The sequence below is a fragment of the Toxorhynchites rutilus genome, chromosome 3 (assembly GCF_029784135.1).
Source record: "Toxorhynchites rutilus septentrionalis strain SRP chromosome 3, ASM2978413v1, whole genome shotgun sequence".
Classification (NCBI taxonomy): Eukaryota; Metazoa; Arthropoda; class Insecta; order Diptera; family Culicidae; genus Toxorhynchites; species Toxorhynchites rutilus.
Window position 1 is genome coordinate 209564677 of NC_073746.1, and position 18259 is coordinate 209582935.

General features: G+C 36.8%; 1 protein-coding gene across 2 annotated transcripts in view; it reads right to left on the reverse strand.

The window, feature by feature from the left end:
• The window catches only part of LOC129778824 (uncharacterized), a 41928-nt gene that overhangs the window by 7333 nt on the left and 16336 nt on the right, over nt 1-18259 (reverse strand). For both annotated transcript variants that reach the window (XM_055785945.1, XM_055785944.1), the window contains exons 2-4: nt 15890-16620; nt 5220-5614; nt 4003-4716 (exon numbers count right to left, since the gene is read on the reverse strand). In XM_055785945.1, coding sequence (XP_055641920.1) covers nt 4003-4716; nt 5220-5614; nt 15890-16305 — 1525 coding nt within the window. In that variant the 5' untranslated portion in view covers nt 16306-16620. The remainder of the gene's footprint in view (nt 1-4002; nt 4717-5219; nt 5615-15889; nt 16621-18259) is intronic.

The window sequence follows — 18259 nt, forward strand, 5'->3', positions numbered from 1 at the left end:
ATCTTGACATAGGATTGTGATTGTGTGTAGTAATTGCATTTAAATTGAGTTTTTCATTGTTCAAAGTCTGTATTTCTTTCTCTTTTGATACATCAAATGGATGCCCTGGAAAAACCGTTTCCTGTATGTACTTGTATCCTTTAAACGGGTTAGATGACATAACGTGGTAGAATTCTATTCAAAAATGTACACAAAAATACCATTAAAGCCATTACAGGTCGGACTCGATTATATGTGATTCGATTATATACAATTTTGGACTCGATTATATACAGTTTGGAAAAAATTTTTTTTTTTATATTTCAAATATGGCTTATTTCAAGAAGAAATGTAACCTTTCAACGTTAAGTTGACGTTTGAGTGGCTATTACATGTACAGTGGGGTAAAATCGTGATTTTTGAAGACTTTGCTTGAATTATCACCAGGAATTGTTTATATCGATATTGCAGCCAAATTAAGAAAGATAGAGGTTGGGCGTCAAAGATCAAATTGTAGAGCGATTTAATTGATGGAAACAATCTAGTTTAATGTAAATTTTTAGGATAAAATTAATAATAACGCATTAAAAATTATTAACTTTTAAATTTTTCACTTCAAAAATGTTATTAAAATCCACTAATTTAGTTGTTTCACTACTATATCCTGTACTAAATTTTTTCATCTTTCAAATGAAAGCATCAGAATCGTCTTCCGTAGCGTACTTTTCAATGTATGGTCAGTTTGAGGCAACATAGTCCGAAACAAAAGAAATGTTATATAACTCTGTCATTGTTGAAATTCGAACATATGCGTAGGAGGATTTTTTTTTCATCAAATATGATCGTCTATCACCTCCTGAGGTAAGCTGGATAATTTTTTTTTCATGTGAGAAAGTTGTTTTTTGACTTTAAGGGGATGAATTAAAAATAAAATTCCTCTTTTATTTTCAAACAACGAAAAATACATGCAAAAAAACAAATAGAAAATTTTTTTTTGACTCAATTATATACAGGTTTGGATTATATACAGTGAAAAGAAATTAAAAACTGTATATAATTGAGTCCGCGCTGTACTACCCTTTTCTTCTGTTTATTCAGTCATGCAGAAGAAGACAAAGAGTCATCGTGTATCATTTTTAAACACAAGTCTAAATAGTTAAGACTATCTAATGATATATAACACAACATATGTCGCAATAACCATTTCGAGTAATATGCGTTTGGAAACTTTTAATAAATCGTTACATTTTTCGTAGAGTGACCCCCCTATATAGAAATCAAAGACATAGTCATAGGTCAAAAACCAAGTTGAGTCGTACTTTTCGAGATAAAGGGGTGGTCCAAATCACCCCGTATGTCCAACTCACCCCGTGTTACCCTACCTAGTGACTGAAGTAGTTCCCATAGTTTTAATACAATTTATAGGATATTCATTCATTTATCATTTTTATATTGGCATATTGAACCGTCTCTGGAAACAAATGGATCCAAAGCGAGATTGTCTTGTGTGTTCTAATAGACAGGAAAAAGGACAAAGACGCGAAACTTCATACTGTGATACTTGCCTCGGTAAACCGCGAATGCTTTAAGAAGTTTTAGGTCCCAAAATTTATGTTTTTCATTTATAATATAAGTTAGAAAATGTTTCTTTATAAAATAACTGAAAAATGAATGTTTTGTTTTATTGAAACGACTCTATTTTTCTTCTACATCACAGGTACGTACTTGTAACTAAAATGGTGCTGGATTTGTTTTGGTTTATTTGTCATCAGCACATCAACAGGCTATTGGGCCGTATATGGTGCTGGAGTTATTGGTATTCTCTATGAGTTACTAGGCTGGACCGTAAAGGGTTCATCCTTTATATAACAGCAAACAAAATTTTATATAAGACACACAATTCCATCTGTGTATGGACGTGATTCGTAAATTTGCGAATCGTCGAGAAAACCCATCTTAAATTTAAGGGAGAATATACTAGAAGAATATCATAGCAAAAATATACTAAAATTTTCACGAGATTCAGAAATCGAGATACTTTTGTTATGATAAAATAGCATTCCACACATACGGTAAAATTCAGCGACATCAAACGTCGCAAAATCTAAAAGCGAAGTTTTGACTATTTTTATGATCGGTTAAAGGCATCTTGAAGACCAAGCAAAAAATTCATTTGATAGTATCACAAGGTGTTGTGCACACTGAGTTACTGAAACAGTTTGATCTAAACACTCGTGATGTTGATCGATTACAATTAACTAATTTTCTAACAAATGAATGTAAAAAATTTTTGATATAGGACTGAAAAGTGATGAGCTCCTTTAACACGCCCTGAATTGTTCTTTGTGCGCTTTCCGTTCAGCCCGCGTTGCACAATATCAGTGTCGGTTCCCACTCCCAAAGATGTTTATTGTATATGTACTAACTGACCCGCCGAACTTCGTCCCGCCCAAAATTATTGTTTCGATATGAATTCTTTAGAACAAATTTCTAAACTTTTTCTCGTCATAACATTGTTCTATGGGCAGAATACAACAAATAAAACAAAATGAAGACGGTTCAAAAGGGACGTTTCCTTCTTCGGATTTTGCGATTAGTAACAAATTTGGCCTTCCTTTTTTATTTATATAGATAGGAATGCGTTATTCCGTCTGAAAATCCATTTTTACCTTCAAACAAAGATCAATTTCGTTAGTGCAAACATCGAATGGATTAACAACGCTTATCATGATGTAATTTTCGAACATATGGGTATTCAATTTACCGAATTTTTCGAACTTCCTTCAGAGTTTTCCGAAAAACTTCCGATTTTTCTATCCGCTATATTGATCTATGAGCCAAGACAAATACAACAAAATAAAGACGACTCAAATCGGACCATTCCTTCTTCGGATTTTGCGCTTAGCAACACATTTGGCCTTCCATTTTTATTTATATAGATATAGAAGATAGAAGATATAGGAGTGCGTCATTTCACCTGAAAATCCATTTCCACCTTCAAACAAAAATCAATTTCGTTAGCGCAAACATCGAATGGACCGAAAACGCTTATCATGATGTAATTTTAAAATATATGGGAAATAAATTTTCCGATTTTTACTACCTTCCTTCAGAGTTTTCCGAAAATTTTCCGACTTTTCTCTCCATAAAATTGATCTAGGGGTATAGACGAATACATCAAAATAAAGATGGCTCAAATCGGACGATTCCTTCTTCGGGTTCCGCGCTTAGCAACACATTTGGCCTTACATTTTCATTTATAGAGATAGATAGATGTTACGGGAATATTATTGTTTAGGAATTTGAAAAAAAAAATCTTCATATTTCGGAAGTTTAGATATTCAAGAATACGGTATATTCTTGAATATTCAAGTCGTTCTTGCTGCATTGTTAAAAGATAAGATAATGAAACAATCGACGGTAAAAATATTCTTTGTTTTATTTGTTCTACACTAGAATACCCCTCAATGTTGGATATACAACACTTTGAACGGGGCCGAATTTGGTTCAACCGAAAGCCAATTTACTTCAATTCAACTGGTTTTTAAGTGGTGATAAGGGAGACGAAGGTCTATTACGATTCGATTCTGCAAAAAAGTAAGAAACATTATGTATTTTAGTATCATCTTGTGATTTATTTATTTTTTGATCGGCGCATAATTCGGAATATTAACAGAGTGACTTCATCCGCCAAAGTGTGGACGTTTCCATAACTTGAACATAGTTCACTAGTTTGTTAATTGAATCAAATTTCAATTAGCCGAGTCTGTGCAACGTTTGATTAATTAAAGTTCAACAGCATATCAATGTTTCGCCGATCGATTAGGGGCTTAACTGATTTTTATTGGTGAAAATAAATACTAACCGTCATATAATCAGTTTTAGTAAAATTTGTTCTGAAAACAAAAGTTGATGAAATGATCAAATGAGATGTATTCGAATAGTCACAAGTATAATTTTCATTTGCTGTTCAAATGTAGGGAACTCATATGTAAGAAATTCAAAAGATACATTTAATCTCACCTTCACATTGGAACATGTTGCAGTTCCTTTGTTCGATATTATAACCCTCACAGTCGGCATCTGCGGTCGGAATAATGGATTCCTTGTCATCAGTGGTCCTCGTGGCCTGGGGATTGTTCGCTTGGCTTAAAGGTGGAGATGCCACAGTAGATTCGTCTGCATTGTGTTGAATTTCTCGTTGCATAAAAACTTCTCGTAAACGCCGCCTCAATGTCGGGTGCTGCTGAATGCTCTTTTCATCACTATTTGCATTAGTACTTTCATTAAAACGCCTCTCAATTGCAAAGTGAAGAAGACCTGTCGTTGACGTAGAAGTGTCTTCTCCTGCCGCCGCAGGTCCTGAGTCGCCTCCTTCCTTTGGCTTATGGTATGCTTCGCTAAATACCACCGTAGGCATGATTGGCACTCTCCCTCCTTCCAGTTCCGCCACTCGAGCAAACGTCGATGTCGTCAGTGGCGTTGTGAGTGATGATGAGGGATTTACATTTTCATTATTCGTCATGCTGTCCTTCCTGGCCGACTCCGTATTTACATACGGTCTTCGCAGAAACGGTGTAGCCAGCGTTGATGACATCCTTCTGCCATCGTCGTCACCCCTTGCCGAAAACGGGTTCTGTTCTAGGTCTGCACTCTTCAAACAATGCCGAAAGCGCTGCTGTACCCCTTTACCGCAAGTAACACTACATGAAGTATATTCGCTCCATTCACTCCAACCTGTATGGAAACGGAAAAACGCAAAAGTTGAATGGAAAATTACGACAACTGGAAGTATAGAAGGTACGCTGTCATGGAATACATTATGTTTATAATGCTCTTGATGGGATTTCCATTCAACAGGCGTGGGTTGTACAATTTTGCATAAACTCCACGCTTAGCTAATTGAGCCATAACGATTTTTCGCACTTGTTTCTGAGTTGCTTTGAGCGACAGTTTCGGGAAAGTTCTTCAACTGTGCCAGAATAAAATTATTAATTATAATAACAATTGTTAAAAATGAGATTTGTCGATTGTTCTATTAAGCTCGTAGCAATAGGAAACATACGAAGGTAATCAAAATGTAAAAACAGAACCAATAGCTTCTTTGGAGAACAAGCAACTAAGTTGGATTTTTGCCAATCAAGAAAGTACAATTCCTGTTTTTTTTTGTTTAGTGTAAGCCTAAGGAAATAAATCATTAAATATATGGATATTTATATTTTTGCGAATGCAGTGTTTACCTGTTTCCCTCCAAATTGAGCCCTCCAAATCTTCACTCCACAAAAATACTCCACTGAAGAGATCGACTTGCAGATTGCCCCTATCGTTTAATCTACCGAAAATGATTACCTCGGTTGGCAATATTTCGCTGAGGATGCTCGAAAGTGTTGTCTGCTTTGGGCTGACATTTTCCGCAGAGGTTCCGTTGCTGTTGCGGCGTTGGTTATGGTTATTGCTAATGTTGCTACTGCTAACTTTATTGTCTTCCATCGTTTGGTTGCTCACTTCTGCATCATTATTTATGGCACTAGTGATAAGTTTGATATTGTTGCACTTGAATCTATAGCTAGGCTTCCCGTTCGGTTGCATGTTTTCTTCCACCCGAATGTCCAGCGACGATTTACTGCTTGTGAAGCTGGAAGCATTAAGGAGAAGAGATATATGAGTATATTCTGAAAAAAATCTGAACTAACGGAAAAGGTATGAATGAGCTGCAATGATGGGACTAATTGAGACTATATTGTGTTTTTAATATATTCTAAGTCAGAATACTGCCAATTTGGGGTATATTCTCCAACTGAAATATCAAATACAGTAATCGATATGAAAGAGATCCAATTCTAAGGTCATTGTACATTTATACAATTTCATTCAAGTTTGCTCCAATAACATTTTTACAAATTCATATTAAACCATTGACAAATATATTATATTAGTATCAATATGTCCGAACTTTTCTGTCAAATTTGAAATAAACGCATTGGTAGATATGATTTAAAAATAATTGCCGAAAAACAGTGTTTCTGAAAATGTCTCATTCGAATGGTTTGTTCTTAAGTTCATTGCGCATGAAAGCTGGAGCTTCTGAGCCCACTTTATGTTAAATCATTTCAGTTAGTCGATGATAATCCTAAGCCATATCCTGTATTTTTTCCAACAATTTTTGGCATTCAATGTTTTTTGAACGTCTTTCGCGTGAGTTTTCTAGTGGCCTTGTACAACCACATTTAAATTTCGCAAACCGCCTTTCCTTTGTTCTGTTCGAAGTGTCCCTATACATATTCAACATGCGTTCTGTTTCGAAAACAGAAGTTTTAATCTTCACGACATTCATTATATTCCGTTATAAAATATAACATACAAACATTAAACAGCTGTTTTTTTTTTGAGTGAGTACTCAGATCTACTACACGCGTGTTCTCAAAAATATAACAGAAGAAGGTGATCCTGACCCAGATCTGAATCTACCGAATCTTTACAATTTGGACTTCTACATAATTTAATACGTTTGCTCAACATGCAAACAAACATTTTTTGTTCGAAAACATTTGAACAATTTTAAAGAAACGTTTCCGAAAAATCACTGTTTGTCCGCATAACAGACGCAGTTCCATACAGCTTTCATTCATCGTTCGAAAATCAACAATTGTCAGTATTATGTGCTATAAGCTAAATCTACATTTGAATCACACTCTTTGTAGAGTCCAAACATGTCTGTCACGATAGTGTCTTATTACTTAGTGTTTCCTAATAGATGAATATAAGAAACCATTGAAACGCTGCTCATATAATTACTATTTTCTATACACGATGAACAAAGAGAAGCAATTGTGTTTTTTAATGTTATAATTACCTAAATTTCTGCATTTGAATCTTCAAGTAGATAATGAAACAATCAGATCAGTAGTAAAACTTAAAATAAAATTGGTTCTTAGCATTATAACTCCTCGGATTCAACATTGACTTATTCCACATACTCAGCATTTACTCATACCGTTGGAGTGAGTCACTCCACCATCTTTATGCGATTGATCGTTATATCGATAAATCATGTTGCAAAAATTACCAACATTGCAGATTGACTTTACAAATTCAATTTATTGAAAAAACACGAACCTGTTGTTCTTATCATATCCCAGAGTATTCTTCAGGAAAAAAGTACTATCATGACTCGCAACAAAGAAAGAGCACCTTTTCCAGACACTTAATTTCTTCCAAATCTTTTTCATTTTATCCGATAACAACTGAAACTACCGACAGAGACGTTTTGACTATTATCGGAATTGTAAATACTAACGCTACAAACAGAGCAACCTGGTGATTACGTCTTGCTATGCGAACAAATGTTCATTGAAACGATTGATCGTCCGCAAAAAATAGACGTAAGCGTTTTCCAAATGGAAAAAATATGTTATAATCCGCTAAATCACCTAGGCCCCCTTTTTGCCGATAATTTCCTTCAACTGGACAGATTATTCCATCGGAAATTTGCATGGTTATGCTTGTAGGTAACAAAAATGCGTTATCCTAACACTAATGTTGTTGTTGATTACATCTCCTATGCAATCATGGGCAGCAAAAGAATCCTCTTTTTTGCTTCATAATTATTAAAAAAAAAAAATTTTAGATAGATAAGATTCGGAAGCATGCGCGCTTTTGGGAGCGTGCGTGTGCATATAACTGTTTGTGGAACGTGGCATGCGATATGTAGCATTCGGCATGTTTTTGCGAAGGTCTTTGAGGTCATCTCCACTCTGTATGCATTACACTGAAGCAACTATACTCAACCTGCGATAACATAGGGCTACGAAAATACGGCAGCGAGGTTTCCGAAATAACCTTTCTTAAGGTCGAGAGATTAAATTAGTTTTCCAAATTGGTTTTTTTCTAGGCTAGAGGCGTATCAAGTGAGAAATTTGAAACCCTCTATAATTCAAAATATAATCAGATCACAGTCTCGCTCCAGCTAGAAGACAGCAGTCTTTCTCTGATGTCAGCCGCCGCTGTTTTGCTTGATACAAATGAACAATGGAAGATAGATATCGCACAATACCTCTCTGTCGGCTGAACAAAGTGGCATGACAATCACTTTCGAAAAATTAGACATGTATTGGTAATGTTCGTTACTTAGTTTCTTAAATTAAAAAATTGTAATAAGTTGTAATTAGGACACGACCGCAGTTTTCGACGTAGAACTACGGAATTATGTTATCCAATCCACTTGTTTATCACTTCGGATATTGTTTTAGAATGCATCGATTTTTTTATAATAGTAGACTCGAAAGAGTCCAGTAGAGTCGAATGCTATTAACACTTCTCGTTTATTTGGTTCAACTCGCATCAGACTCCTTACCACTCAGATATCGATCACAAACTATGAACCCTTTTGCTCCTATGTTCCGCTTGAGATGTAATCGAACCCCAACACATGCAACAGTAAGGTTACTCTGCTGGAATTTGAAAGCATACTTTCGTGAAATATACGTTTATCTAAATAAATGCAGTGTATATCTATATTTCAAAATTCTGGATACTCTTCCATATCCGCACTAGCACAAAAAATCTCGTATGCTACTCTTCTTTGTCGTAGCACACCTCGATACAGAGGGCTTCCTCTCCTTGTATCGAACTGTGTGTGTATGAGTGTGAAATCAGCATTAGGCATGAATGATATCCGCTCGTTGTGTTATGCTAGCTCACTCGCATCTGTGTTTTCATTCTATTCTATTTTTGGTTTCCGCCTCTAGCCCTGAGAAGGGCCCTTGTGGAAAGAAATTGTATTCCATACTCCTCCTTCACCCGACAAGAAAACAATCCTCTCTGGCTCGACACTCTGAGGCAACCATGTTGCTTCGATGACCACCAAACGAGAAGTGGTGTGGATTCATGATGATGATGTTGGATTAAAGAGGCTTTAAACTTTTCAGTTCATTCGCCTCTAAACTGTGTGTGGATTGAAATCGCGTATGGCTTATTTAAACCAAATATGTTGAAAAAGGGGAGAGTTGCTCGTTGCTCGTTTTTGACAGCTCTGTTCGGGAATGCACACAAATCGGCAGAACAAATGTATGCTCGCAGTTTTCATTAATTTAAAATGTTTAGGCATTCGTGGATTGTACTGTATAGTCGAATCTCAAACGAAAATCAAAAATCAAACGAATCTTAGAGAATTTCCGATTCCATTGATGTGCAAATCATCAGAATTTGTTCGCTGTAAAAATAGTTATTAACGTTAACTTTATTTCACAGAAACGTGACCTGTTTTTTGATTTGGCACCCTTCCTGAAAGACGTAGTTCTACGTCAAAAGTATTAGAACATTTCTGATTCGGCCGCATTACTCAGCAGCCTGTGAACGTTTGTTTTCGGATTTCTATTTGGAGAAAACAAAACAAAAGAGAAGAACAAAAACTGTGCAAAGATTTCTATTATGTAGACATACATAAAGGAAAGTTAGGGTTAGTTAGAATAATATTGAATGTAAAACAAAGGTATAATGTTAAATCGTATGATCCCAATCAGGATGGGGGTGGAGGCGATCTGGCGTAGTGGTAACATCCATGCCTCTCACGCTCAAGGTCACGAGTTCAATTCTCACTCCCGACATTCTTCCAAAAATGGAAGTAAAAGTGACGAACCAGCCAAATGAGTTGAAAGTCACTATAATACAGATAAAAAAAAACAGGATGGGGAAAATAGAAATTGAGATTTCCTGATACTATCACTGTATTTTTATTCTAATTTAAACAATGTTGAGAAAAAATTAGGATGTTAGTGTCTTATTCTATTCAATTCGCCTTCAATTCAATTGTCACTTTCGATATTATATTAAGTAGGAACAACATTGATGCGTGATGTTCAACAGATTCTAATTTTCATATTATATCTCAGCTTTAGCATATGGCGATGGCTGATGGCTATCTGGAGTGAACCTAAAAAAAAGTCACTTAGTCAAATAAAGGGTGTGTCACATCAAATTGCATCACGGAAAAAACGCTGTAGAAATTCGCCCAGTAGACCGATCCTTTTGAAAATTTTAGACAGTAAAATAAAAACTATTAAACAACTTTTGGCATTTTCTTTTTATTCATACTTCGAGCCCAAGCCCGTATGCTCGCACCTTCCTCTTTACCCCGTCCATAAGGTTCTGTACAACGTCAGGTTGTAGTTTTTTTGGAACAGAAATCCATTTTCTCTTGAAGTCCGCCTCCGATTTGACAACTTTTGGGTTCTTCCGGAGGGCCTGCTTCATAATCGCCCAATATTTCTCTATTGGGCGAAGCTCCGGCGCGTTGGGCGGGTTCATTTCCTTTGGCACGAAGGTGACCCCGTTGGCTTCGTACCACTCCAACACATCCTTTGAATAGTGGCACGAAGCGAGATCCGGCCAGAAGATGGTCGGGCCCTCGTGCTGCTTCAATAGTGGTAGTAAGCGCTTCTGTAGGCACTCCTTAAGGTAAACCTGCCCGTTTACCGTGCCGGTCATCTGCAAGCGATCTGCTCCGCTTTCCGCAAGAGCAGATCGCTTGCCACACCATGTACTTTTTGGCAAACTTGGATAGTTTCTGCTTGCGAATCTCCTCCGGAACGCTGAATTTGTCCTCTGCGGAGAAGAACAACAGGCCCGGCAGCTGACGAAAGTCCACTTTGACGTAGGTTTCGTCGTCCATTACCAGGCAATGCGGCTTCGTCAGCATTTCGGTGTACAGCTTCCGGGCTCGCGTCTTCCCCATGTTTTGCCTTTCGTCGCGGTTAGGAGCCTTCTGAACCTTGTATGTACGCAGACCCTCCCGCTGCTTGGTCCGCTGGACGAATGAACTTGACAAATTCAGCTTATTGGCGACATCCCGGACCGAACTTCTCGGATCACGTCTAAACTGCTTAACTACGCGCTTGTGATCTTTTTCACTGACGGAGCATCCATTTTTGCCGTTCTTCACCTTCCGGTCGATGGTTAGGTTCTCGAAGTATCGTTTTAGTACTCTGCTGACCGTGGATTGGACGATTCCCAGCATCTTACCGATGTCCCGATGTGACAACTCCGGATTCTCGAAATGAGTGCACAGGATTAATTCACGACGCTCTTTTTCGTTCGACGACATTTTTCCAAATTTACGAAAAATTGACAGTGAAGCATGGCCAACGTGATCTATACACTCTTATCTGATTATAAGCGAAAGCTGAAGATATAATTCCTAAAAATTAAATTTCTACAGCGTTTTTTCCGTGATGCAATTTGATGTGACACACCCTTTAATTAATACCTCTCGCTTAATGCAATGCACAATGGTCCAGGAAATGCATTGAAGTGGAAATTAGCATTTAGAGCTCGACAGTTATTCTCTAGACAAAAGCTGTCTTGGACAAAGTTGTTACTCATGATAGAGCGCACATTTTCATGCTATCAAAAATAGGGTGACCAAAATTGTCGATGAAATATAAAATATAACTTTCTTATCTTTATAGATAAAGGTAAACATAGTTCGACAATGTTGTAGTCCCAGTTATTCGAGACATCTTTGTAGAACAAAGTTTTTTTCTATCTCTTGAAATAATCAATAGAGCGTCTTTTTTCTAAGTTGCGTTAGGGTCACCATGAAAAAGACGGGTTTTCTACTCTAACTTTTATATTTCAAATTGTACATACAAACTGTCTTTGAAAGACTTTTAAATCTTATTAATACAAACGTTTTGCGATGCAGTACATGTCAATATCTCAACTTCACTCAAAGTTATTGATATTTCTTCCCAAAAATACTCTCTCTTCAATTGCTTGTCAACATTGCTTGTTTCTGGGGCAAACATAAACAAAGTTTATTTTCGGCATTCGAAAGAACATAATTCACTCTACATGATGTGTGATTTTCAAAACTATGTTATTTCTCGTGTTTGAGTAAATTAAAATTGAAATCATGAGTTTTTGGATAAAGAACTATCAATAACTTTGAGTAGGATTAAGATATTGACAAATTCTGCATCGCCAAATGTTGGTATTGATAAGCTCTAAAAGTTGTATGAAGACACTTTTGATGTAGATTTTGAAATATAAAAGTTAGAGCAAAAAACCGCTTTTTCGTGGCCACCCTAATGCAACATCGGAAAAAAGCGCTTAATCGGTTTTATTAAAAGATAAGAAAGTTAGATTTTTTATTTCATCGACCGCTTTGGTCACCCTATTCTTGAAGACATAAAAATGAACGCTCTATCATATGTAACAACTTTATCGAAGACAGTTTTTGTCTACAGAATAAATATCACCCACAAAGTAGTTTTTTAACTAAATTGCATTAGGGTAACCACGAACAAAATGGGTTTTTTACTCTAACTTTTATATTTCAAATTCTACATCAAAATTGTTTTCGTACGATTTTTAGAGCTTATCAATACCAATATTCTGCGATGCAGAATTTGTCAATATCTCAATCTTGCTCAATTTATTTTTTTTATCCCAAATAATAATTTTTCTTAAGGCTCATATGGCGTCAACCTGACGGGGCCGGGAGTTCAATATTTCGACAATGTTTGCCTTATAACTATGTTAGTAATATGTAACCAATTACTCGCGGTTGGCTCGAGGTTAGTATGACAAGTGTTTTCGTAATTGTGATGTTGCTGTCTCCAATGCTCTGTACCTGTGCCCGACACGGGATACTTCCTTTTGGGATGCAGCTGACCATTAATCAGAAACGCCCCCCTAGTCTGTACCCCATATCTAGCGTGGTGCGTCTTCTCGACTCGAGAAATCCAGGATAGAATGGTCACTCAAAGTTATTGATGGGTTTTCACCCATTTTAATTTACTCAAATACGAAAAATAACATATCTTTGAAAATCACATAGAGTGAAATTTGTTATTTCAAATTCCGTCAACAAACATTTTTTATGTTTGCATCAGAAAGAATGGCAAGCAATTGAAGAGAGCGTATTTTTTGGGAAGATCAATAACTTTGAGTGAACTTGAGATATTGACAAGTTCTGCATCGCAAAATGTTTGTATCAGTATGTTCTAAAAGTGTCGTATGAAGACACTTTTGATGTAGATTTTGAAACATAAAAGTTAGAGCGAAAACACAGTTTTTTTAATGACCCCAACGCCACTTAGGAAAAAGACGCTATATCAGTTATTTCAAGAGATAGAAAAAAAACTTTGTTCTACAAAGATGTCTCAAATAACTGGAACTTCAACATGGTTGAACTATGTTTACCTCTATCTATAGAGATAATAAAGTTCGATTTTTTATTTCATCGAAAATGTTGGTCACCCTATTTTTGGCAACATGTAAATGAACGCTCTATCATATGTAACCACTTCGTCGAAGACAGTTTTTGTCTAGAGAATAACTATCGAGCTCTAAATGCTAATTTCCACTTAAATGCATCTCCTCGACCATTGTGAAATGGTGTAGTTTACTACGAGCTCCTTCCTCAAGAAAACACGATCAATTCGGATAAGTATTGCAATCAACTGGATCAATTGGAAACCACCATTGTAGAGAAATGGCCAGAATTGGAGAACCGATGAGGTTTCGTTTTCCATCACGACAACGCAAGGTCGCACGTTGCGTTGGCCGTAAGGCCAACATTATTACAGCTTGAATGGGACGTTCTACCTCATCCTCCATACTCCACAGGTCTTGCTCCATCCGATTAGTACTTGTTACTCTCCTTAAAAAATTATCTCCGTTCTAAATCCATTAGCGAAATAAAAACCAGAAGTGGGTTATATCATTGATATAACCGCAAGGTGGACGTAGGACTAACATTGACTTAACAATCAATGAGTAACAAGCATATAAATCTTAGACGTTTCATCCTTCGAATGAAATTATTATCCCACCACTTCGTTTAGCCGGAAAAGAATTATTAACGCTCAAACAAATAATTTTCTTCGTTATTTCCTCGATATGTAATATAATATCCACTTCGATCATATCCATCACACCGTATCATACTATACCAAATCTATAGTCAATCCGAGTACAATTGTACCCGCTGCTTACATCTAGTTTGCTATGCCAATTTCCCCTGGCTCTATGGTTTTGAAATCTGTGTTGGGGAACCATTCCGATTTGCAGAAACGCATGCGAGTACAAAAGTACCCGCAGCTCACATCTATTTTGCAATGCCGATTTTCCCATGCTTCATGATTTTAAAGTCTGTGTTAGGGAAACATTCCAATTTGCAGAAACGCAAACGAGTACAAAAGTACCCGATGCTTGCATCTAATTTGCTATGTCAATTTCTCCTGGCTCCATGGTTTTGAAGTCTGTGTTAGGGAAGCATTCTGATTTCCAGAAACGCAAGCGAGTACAAACGTACCCGCAGCTCGCAACTATTTTACAATATCGATTTCCTCAGGCTTCATGATTTTTAAAGTTTGTGTTAGGGAAAAATTCCAATTTGCAGAAACGCAAGCGAGTACAAAAGTATCCACTGCTTACATCTATTTTGCAATGCCGATTTCCCCTGGCTCCATGGTTTTGAAGTCTGTGTTAGGGGAACATCCATCCATTCCAACGATCGTACCTCAATCGTTGCGCAATTATAACTGAGTGGATTTCCGAGCGGCATTCGCTTATATACTGATTGGTGTGATTTCAATAGCCTGTGTTGAAGGCAATTTTAGGGCTATTGAAACAAATTTTTGGATCAAAAAGTAACAAGCATATAACGCGTAGACATTTTATTTTTCAAATGAAGTGTTTATCATACTATTTCGTTCAGTTGTTTAGGAGCTATTAACGCTCAAAATATCGTTCTCCGGTGTAACGCTTTCGTTTCCGAAAGTTTGAACTTACACCCCAGTATAGAAATGAATGACGTAGTCCTACGTCAAAACACACCTAGATGAATTTTTGGCAAATAAGCATCAACAATTGGACATTGCTGTAATCCCAGGATAACGAAGAAGGGGAAATAAAAAAAACAATCAAATAAAAAAATAAACCGAGAAATGTTATTTGGTTCAATTTGTTGCCATTAAGATTCATTATTTCTCTCGCGAATCGTTGTTTCAATTCATTAGCATTATTTGATTTTTGGGCATGTTGCCTGGAATGATACAACCCCAGACGTTCAAATGTTCCATCGGTGGTCAGAATAACATGCCCATATGTTACCTACTGAAATTTATTTCCAGCGTGTTTACCAGAAAATGCATTCATGCTGCTATGTGGCCACTCTAAAATTAGTACTCTATGAACCACGCTGGCCTACATTCGTATTTGGAACACATTTAGCCACACACACACACCACGGTTGCATACGTATCCCGCACGGATCCGTAATCCACGTCGAAAATTTAGTACCGTGTTCCAGAAATTAATTGAATATCAATTGTGCCGAGGATTTATAGCTATATAGCGTCGAGCCGAACCGAGCGCCATGACAACGTCATTACGTATCGGACTAATTCCTGATGCTGCGTTCCTGCAACAAAGCGATTATGCCGTTTGCCCTGCTCGTATGAATAAATAGCTCACGCTCCGACTGGTGAAATATTTAGATGCAAAATTGAATCGATTAAGAGCGATTTGTTAATCATGGGGATATTGTAGAAACCGTGGATCCATCCATAGAGACGACTATTCAGGATATTAACTTAACCCGATTTACTTCATCGAATGCCAGTCGTTGGCGGTCGATAATTTGTGATGAGTGAGGTCGAGTACAGCACTTCTCCGGTGAAGAGATTGTTGAATGATCCTTGTATATCATGAAATAGCTTCAAACGATTTCGAATAATGCATAATTCCGCGCTAACTTGTAGATGGGGTTAGCAACTCCCTTTCAGAAAGAAGTTCATTCATATTTTGTTGACATGACTATATTAGCTAATTAAGCATTTATACATATTGAATGTTTTCAAAATTAGAAGTTAGAAATTGGGTAATGTTGAAGTTGTTCACTCACCTTTCAATGATAATATAGCGTTGCCAGTTGATCAATTTAAGCTTTTGAAAAATCTCGTTCCCCTTATAAACCAGCATGGGCTCTAAACGCACGAAATAATCACTATCCTTATTGGAGTCTGCATTGTCACTTTCCTCACCTCCGTCTTCTTCATGCCTTAAATCACTATTTTCAACATAACCGGAATGAGGCGCCACCAACCGAAGATGATTCCCATCGCCGGCAAACGCTTTGATTATTACATCACTAGCTTCCACCAAATCTCTTACGTTTGGATTTTCACGCACGTAACCGTGCTCGTGATAACAGTCACTATCGAACACGATTAAATTTTCTAGATTCACCACGCAGACGACCGAAAGGACCAGAATGCACGAAGCGTAAATCAGAAGCGGAAACAGTTTTGCACCAATCATTTTCTACCGGTTACCGTTTCTTCTCTTTTCCAAGTGACCGATTGCTAACACTTCCGCTTTCAGCACAACGTAATTTATTCCACTTATTTTTCTTCAATTTCACACATTCAATTTCCACCTGGTTATTTCAATTCACGCTTTTTTGCCGATGTTACCGGCTCTGGGCCTGGGGAGTATCAATTCGATGGATTGCATCCTAGCTGGAACGGCGCGAACAGATTCCTACCAGCTCTGCTCTGCTGCCCATTTGCCTCTTCGCTCCGGTTGAAGCAGATATTTACGATGACTATTATTCAAAATGCCACTTCTCGTTCACTGGAATGGAAAGCGGAGGAACAGACGGTAAAAAAATTAAAGAATGAAAATATGATTTTTCGGTGCTAATATGTGCGATCCTTCGGTATGAGATTCATGTTAAGGAATGTAGGTGGGAAGAGATTTCCCTCCGCAAGCGCTGAGGCCACAAACATAGCGAAAAGCTGGATGGAAATTGGATAGGGAATATGATGCAGTACTTAGAACACGTAATGAATGAAGCATGGCGCAAGAACACGAACAGGATCAACTTATCCTGCATCCTGTTTTTTCTGATGGTTCTTTTATTTGCGTAGTTTAATTTTCCGTGTGATTTACCACCAATTCATGCCGGGTTCTTGAAGTGAGAAAAGATACTTTTGTAATTGTTATCAATTCATTTATTCTATGGTGTGATTTGACTTTAATGGTTGACTGTAGGGGTTTTTCATTCGCACAAAAGGCATTGAAATTTTATTTCGCTGATCATCAATCCTTGCATGCCGATTCTACACCACTTCCATTTATTTCAACAAGTGTTGTTGAGATGATAAAGAGAGAGTCGCTTACGAAATTTTAAACGAAATTTTATGTTTCACGTTAATTTTTTTTTAGAAGTCTGTTTAATGATTTTGGACTCAAATTATGTTTTATAATTCTCTCATCGTTTAGCCCGGAGAATCTTTCGAAACGATAATTTGGGCAAAATCCGAAATCCAAAAAAAATAAGAATTGCAAATTGTTAATCTTTTTACCCCAATTACAAGTAGAAACTCAACGTGAAAAAACAGTAAAAATTCACAGTGTGAAGATGACTAAGCGTAGGTACAATGTACATCATTAATAATAAATTCATTATAACTCCAATGCAAGTTCGAACTATTCATATATGACTCACTTTAACATTGATTGGTTAAACAAGTTTTAGTAGATATGATTTTCTATATGATAAATTTCAAAACTGTATTAAGTAATAAATTTAGGAATCGAGCACGCGAATTCTGTTCTTAGGGAACTTTGGAACAAAAGTGAATTGAATCTCTTAATCATTTTTTTTTATTCCATCTGTTTATTTTATTATGCTCATTTAGCAATTCAGCTGTAACAGAGCCGAATTTATTCATGTACATTTTCATCTCACGATAATGTTGTTGTATATAACACAGTAGCCATTTAGGCGTAAGAGTATTCCTATCTTATGGATACACATGTCGCCTTTTTAGCCGTAAGAATACTGATATTGTTCACAGTTGGACCATACTGCGAACACGCAACTAATTAGGCTACGAAGACCCCAAAGAGACAATATATACAATCATCCATCATCTGTCAGTTTTTATCACGATGATTTTTTGAGGTTCGCTTATCGACAAGGGGCGTTCGCAACATCAAGAATGCGGCAATACAACTTCCTTCTTTGAATTTGCATTCAATCTGCAGAGATGGCTGATGTGGAAGTGATCTTATTGAATAGACGTGGTTCTTAAATTTTAAAATTAAATTCTAAATGATGGTCTGCATTGCTTTCCGCTCAAAATTATGTTTTCCAAACTTCAATTATCGAAGAATGCAACGTTAATGAGGGGACGAGTGTTTTTTCATTGGATTTTTTTCTGACAAGGACTTCGTATTACAATAATGAGATTTCTGTGGATATATC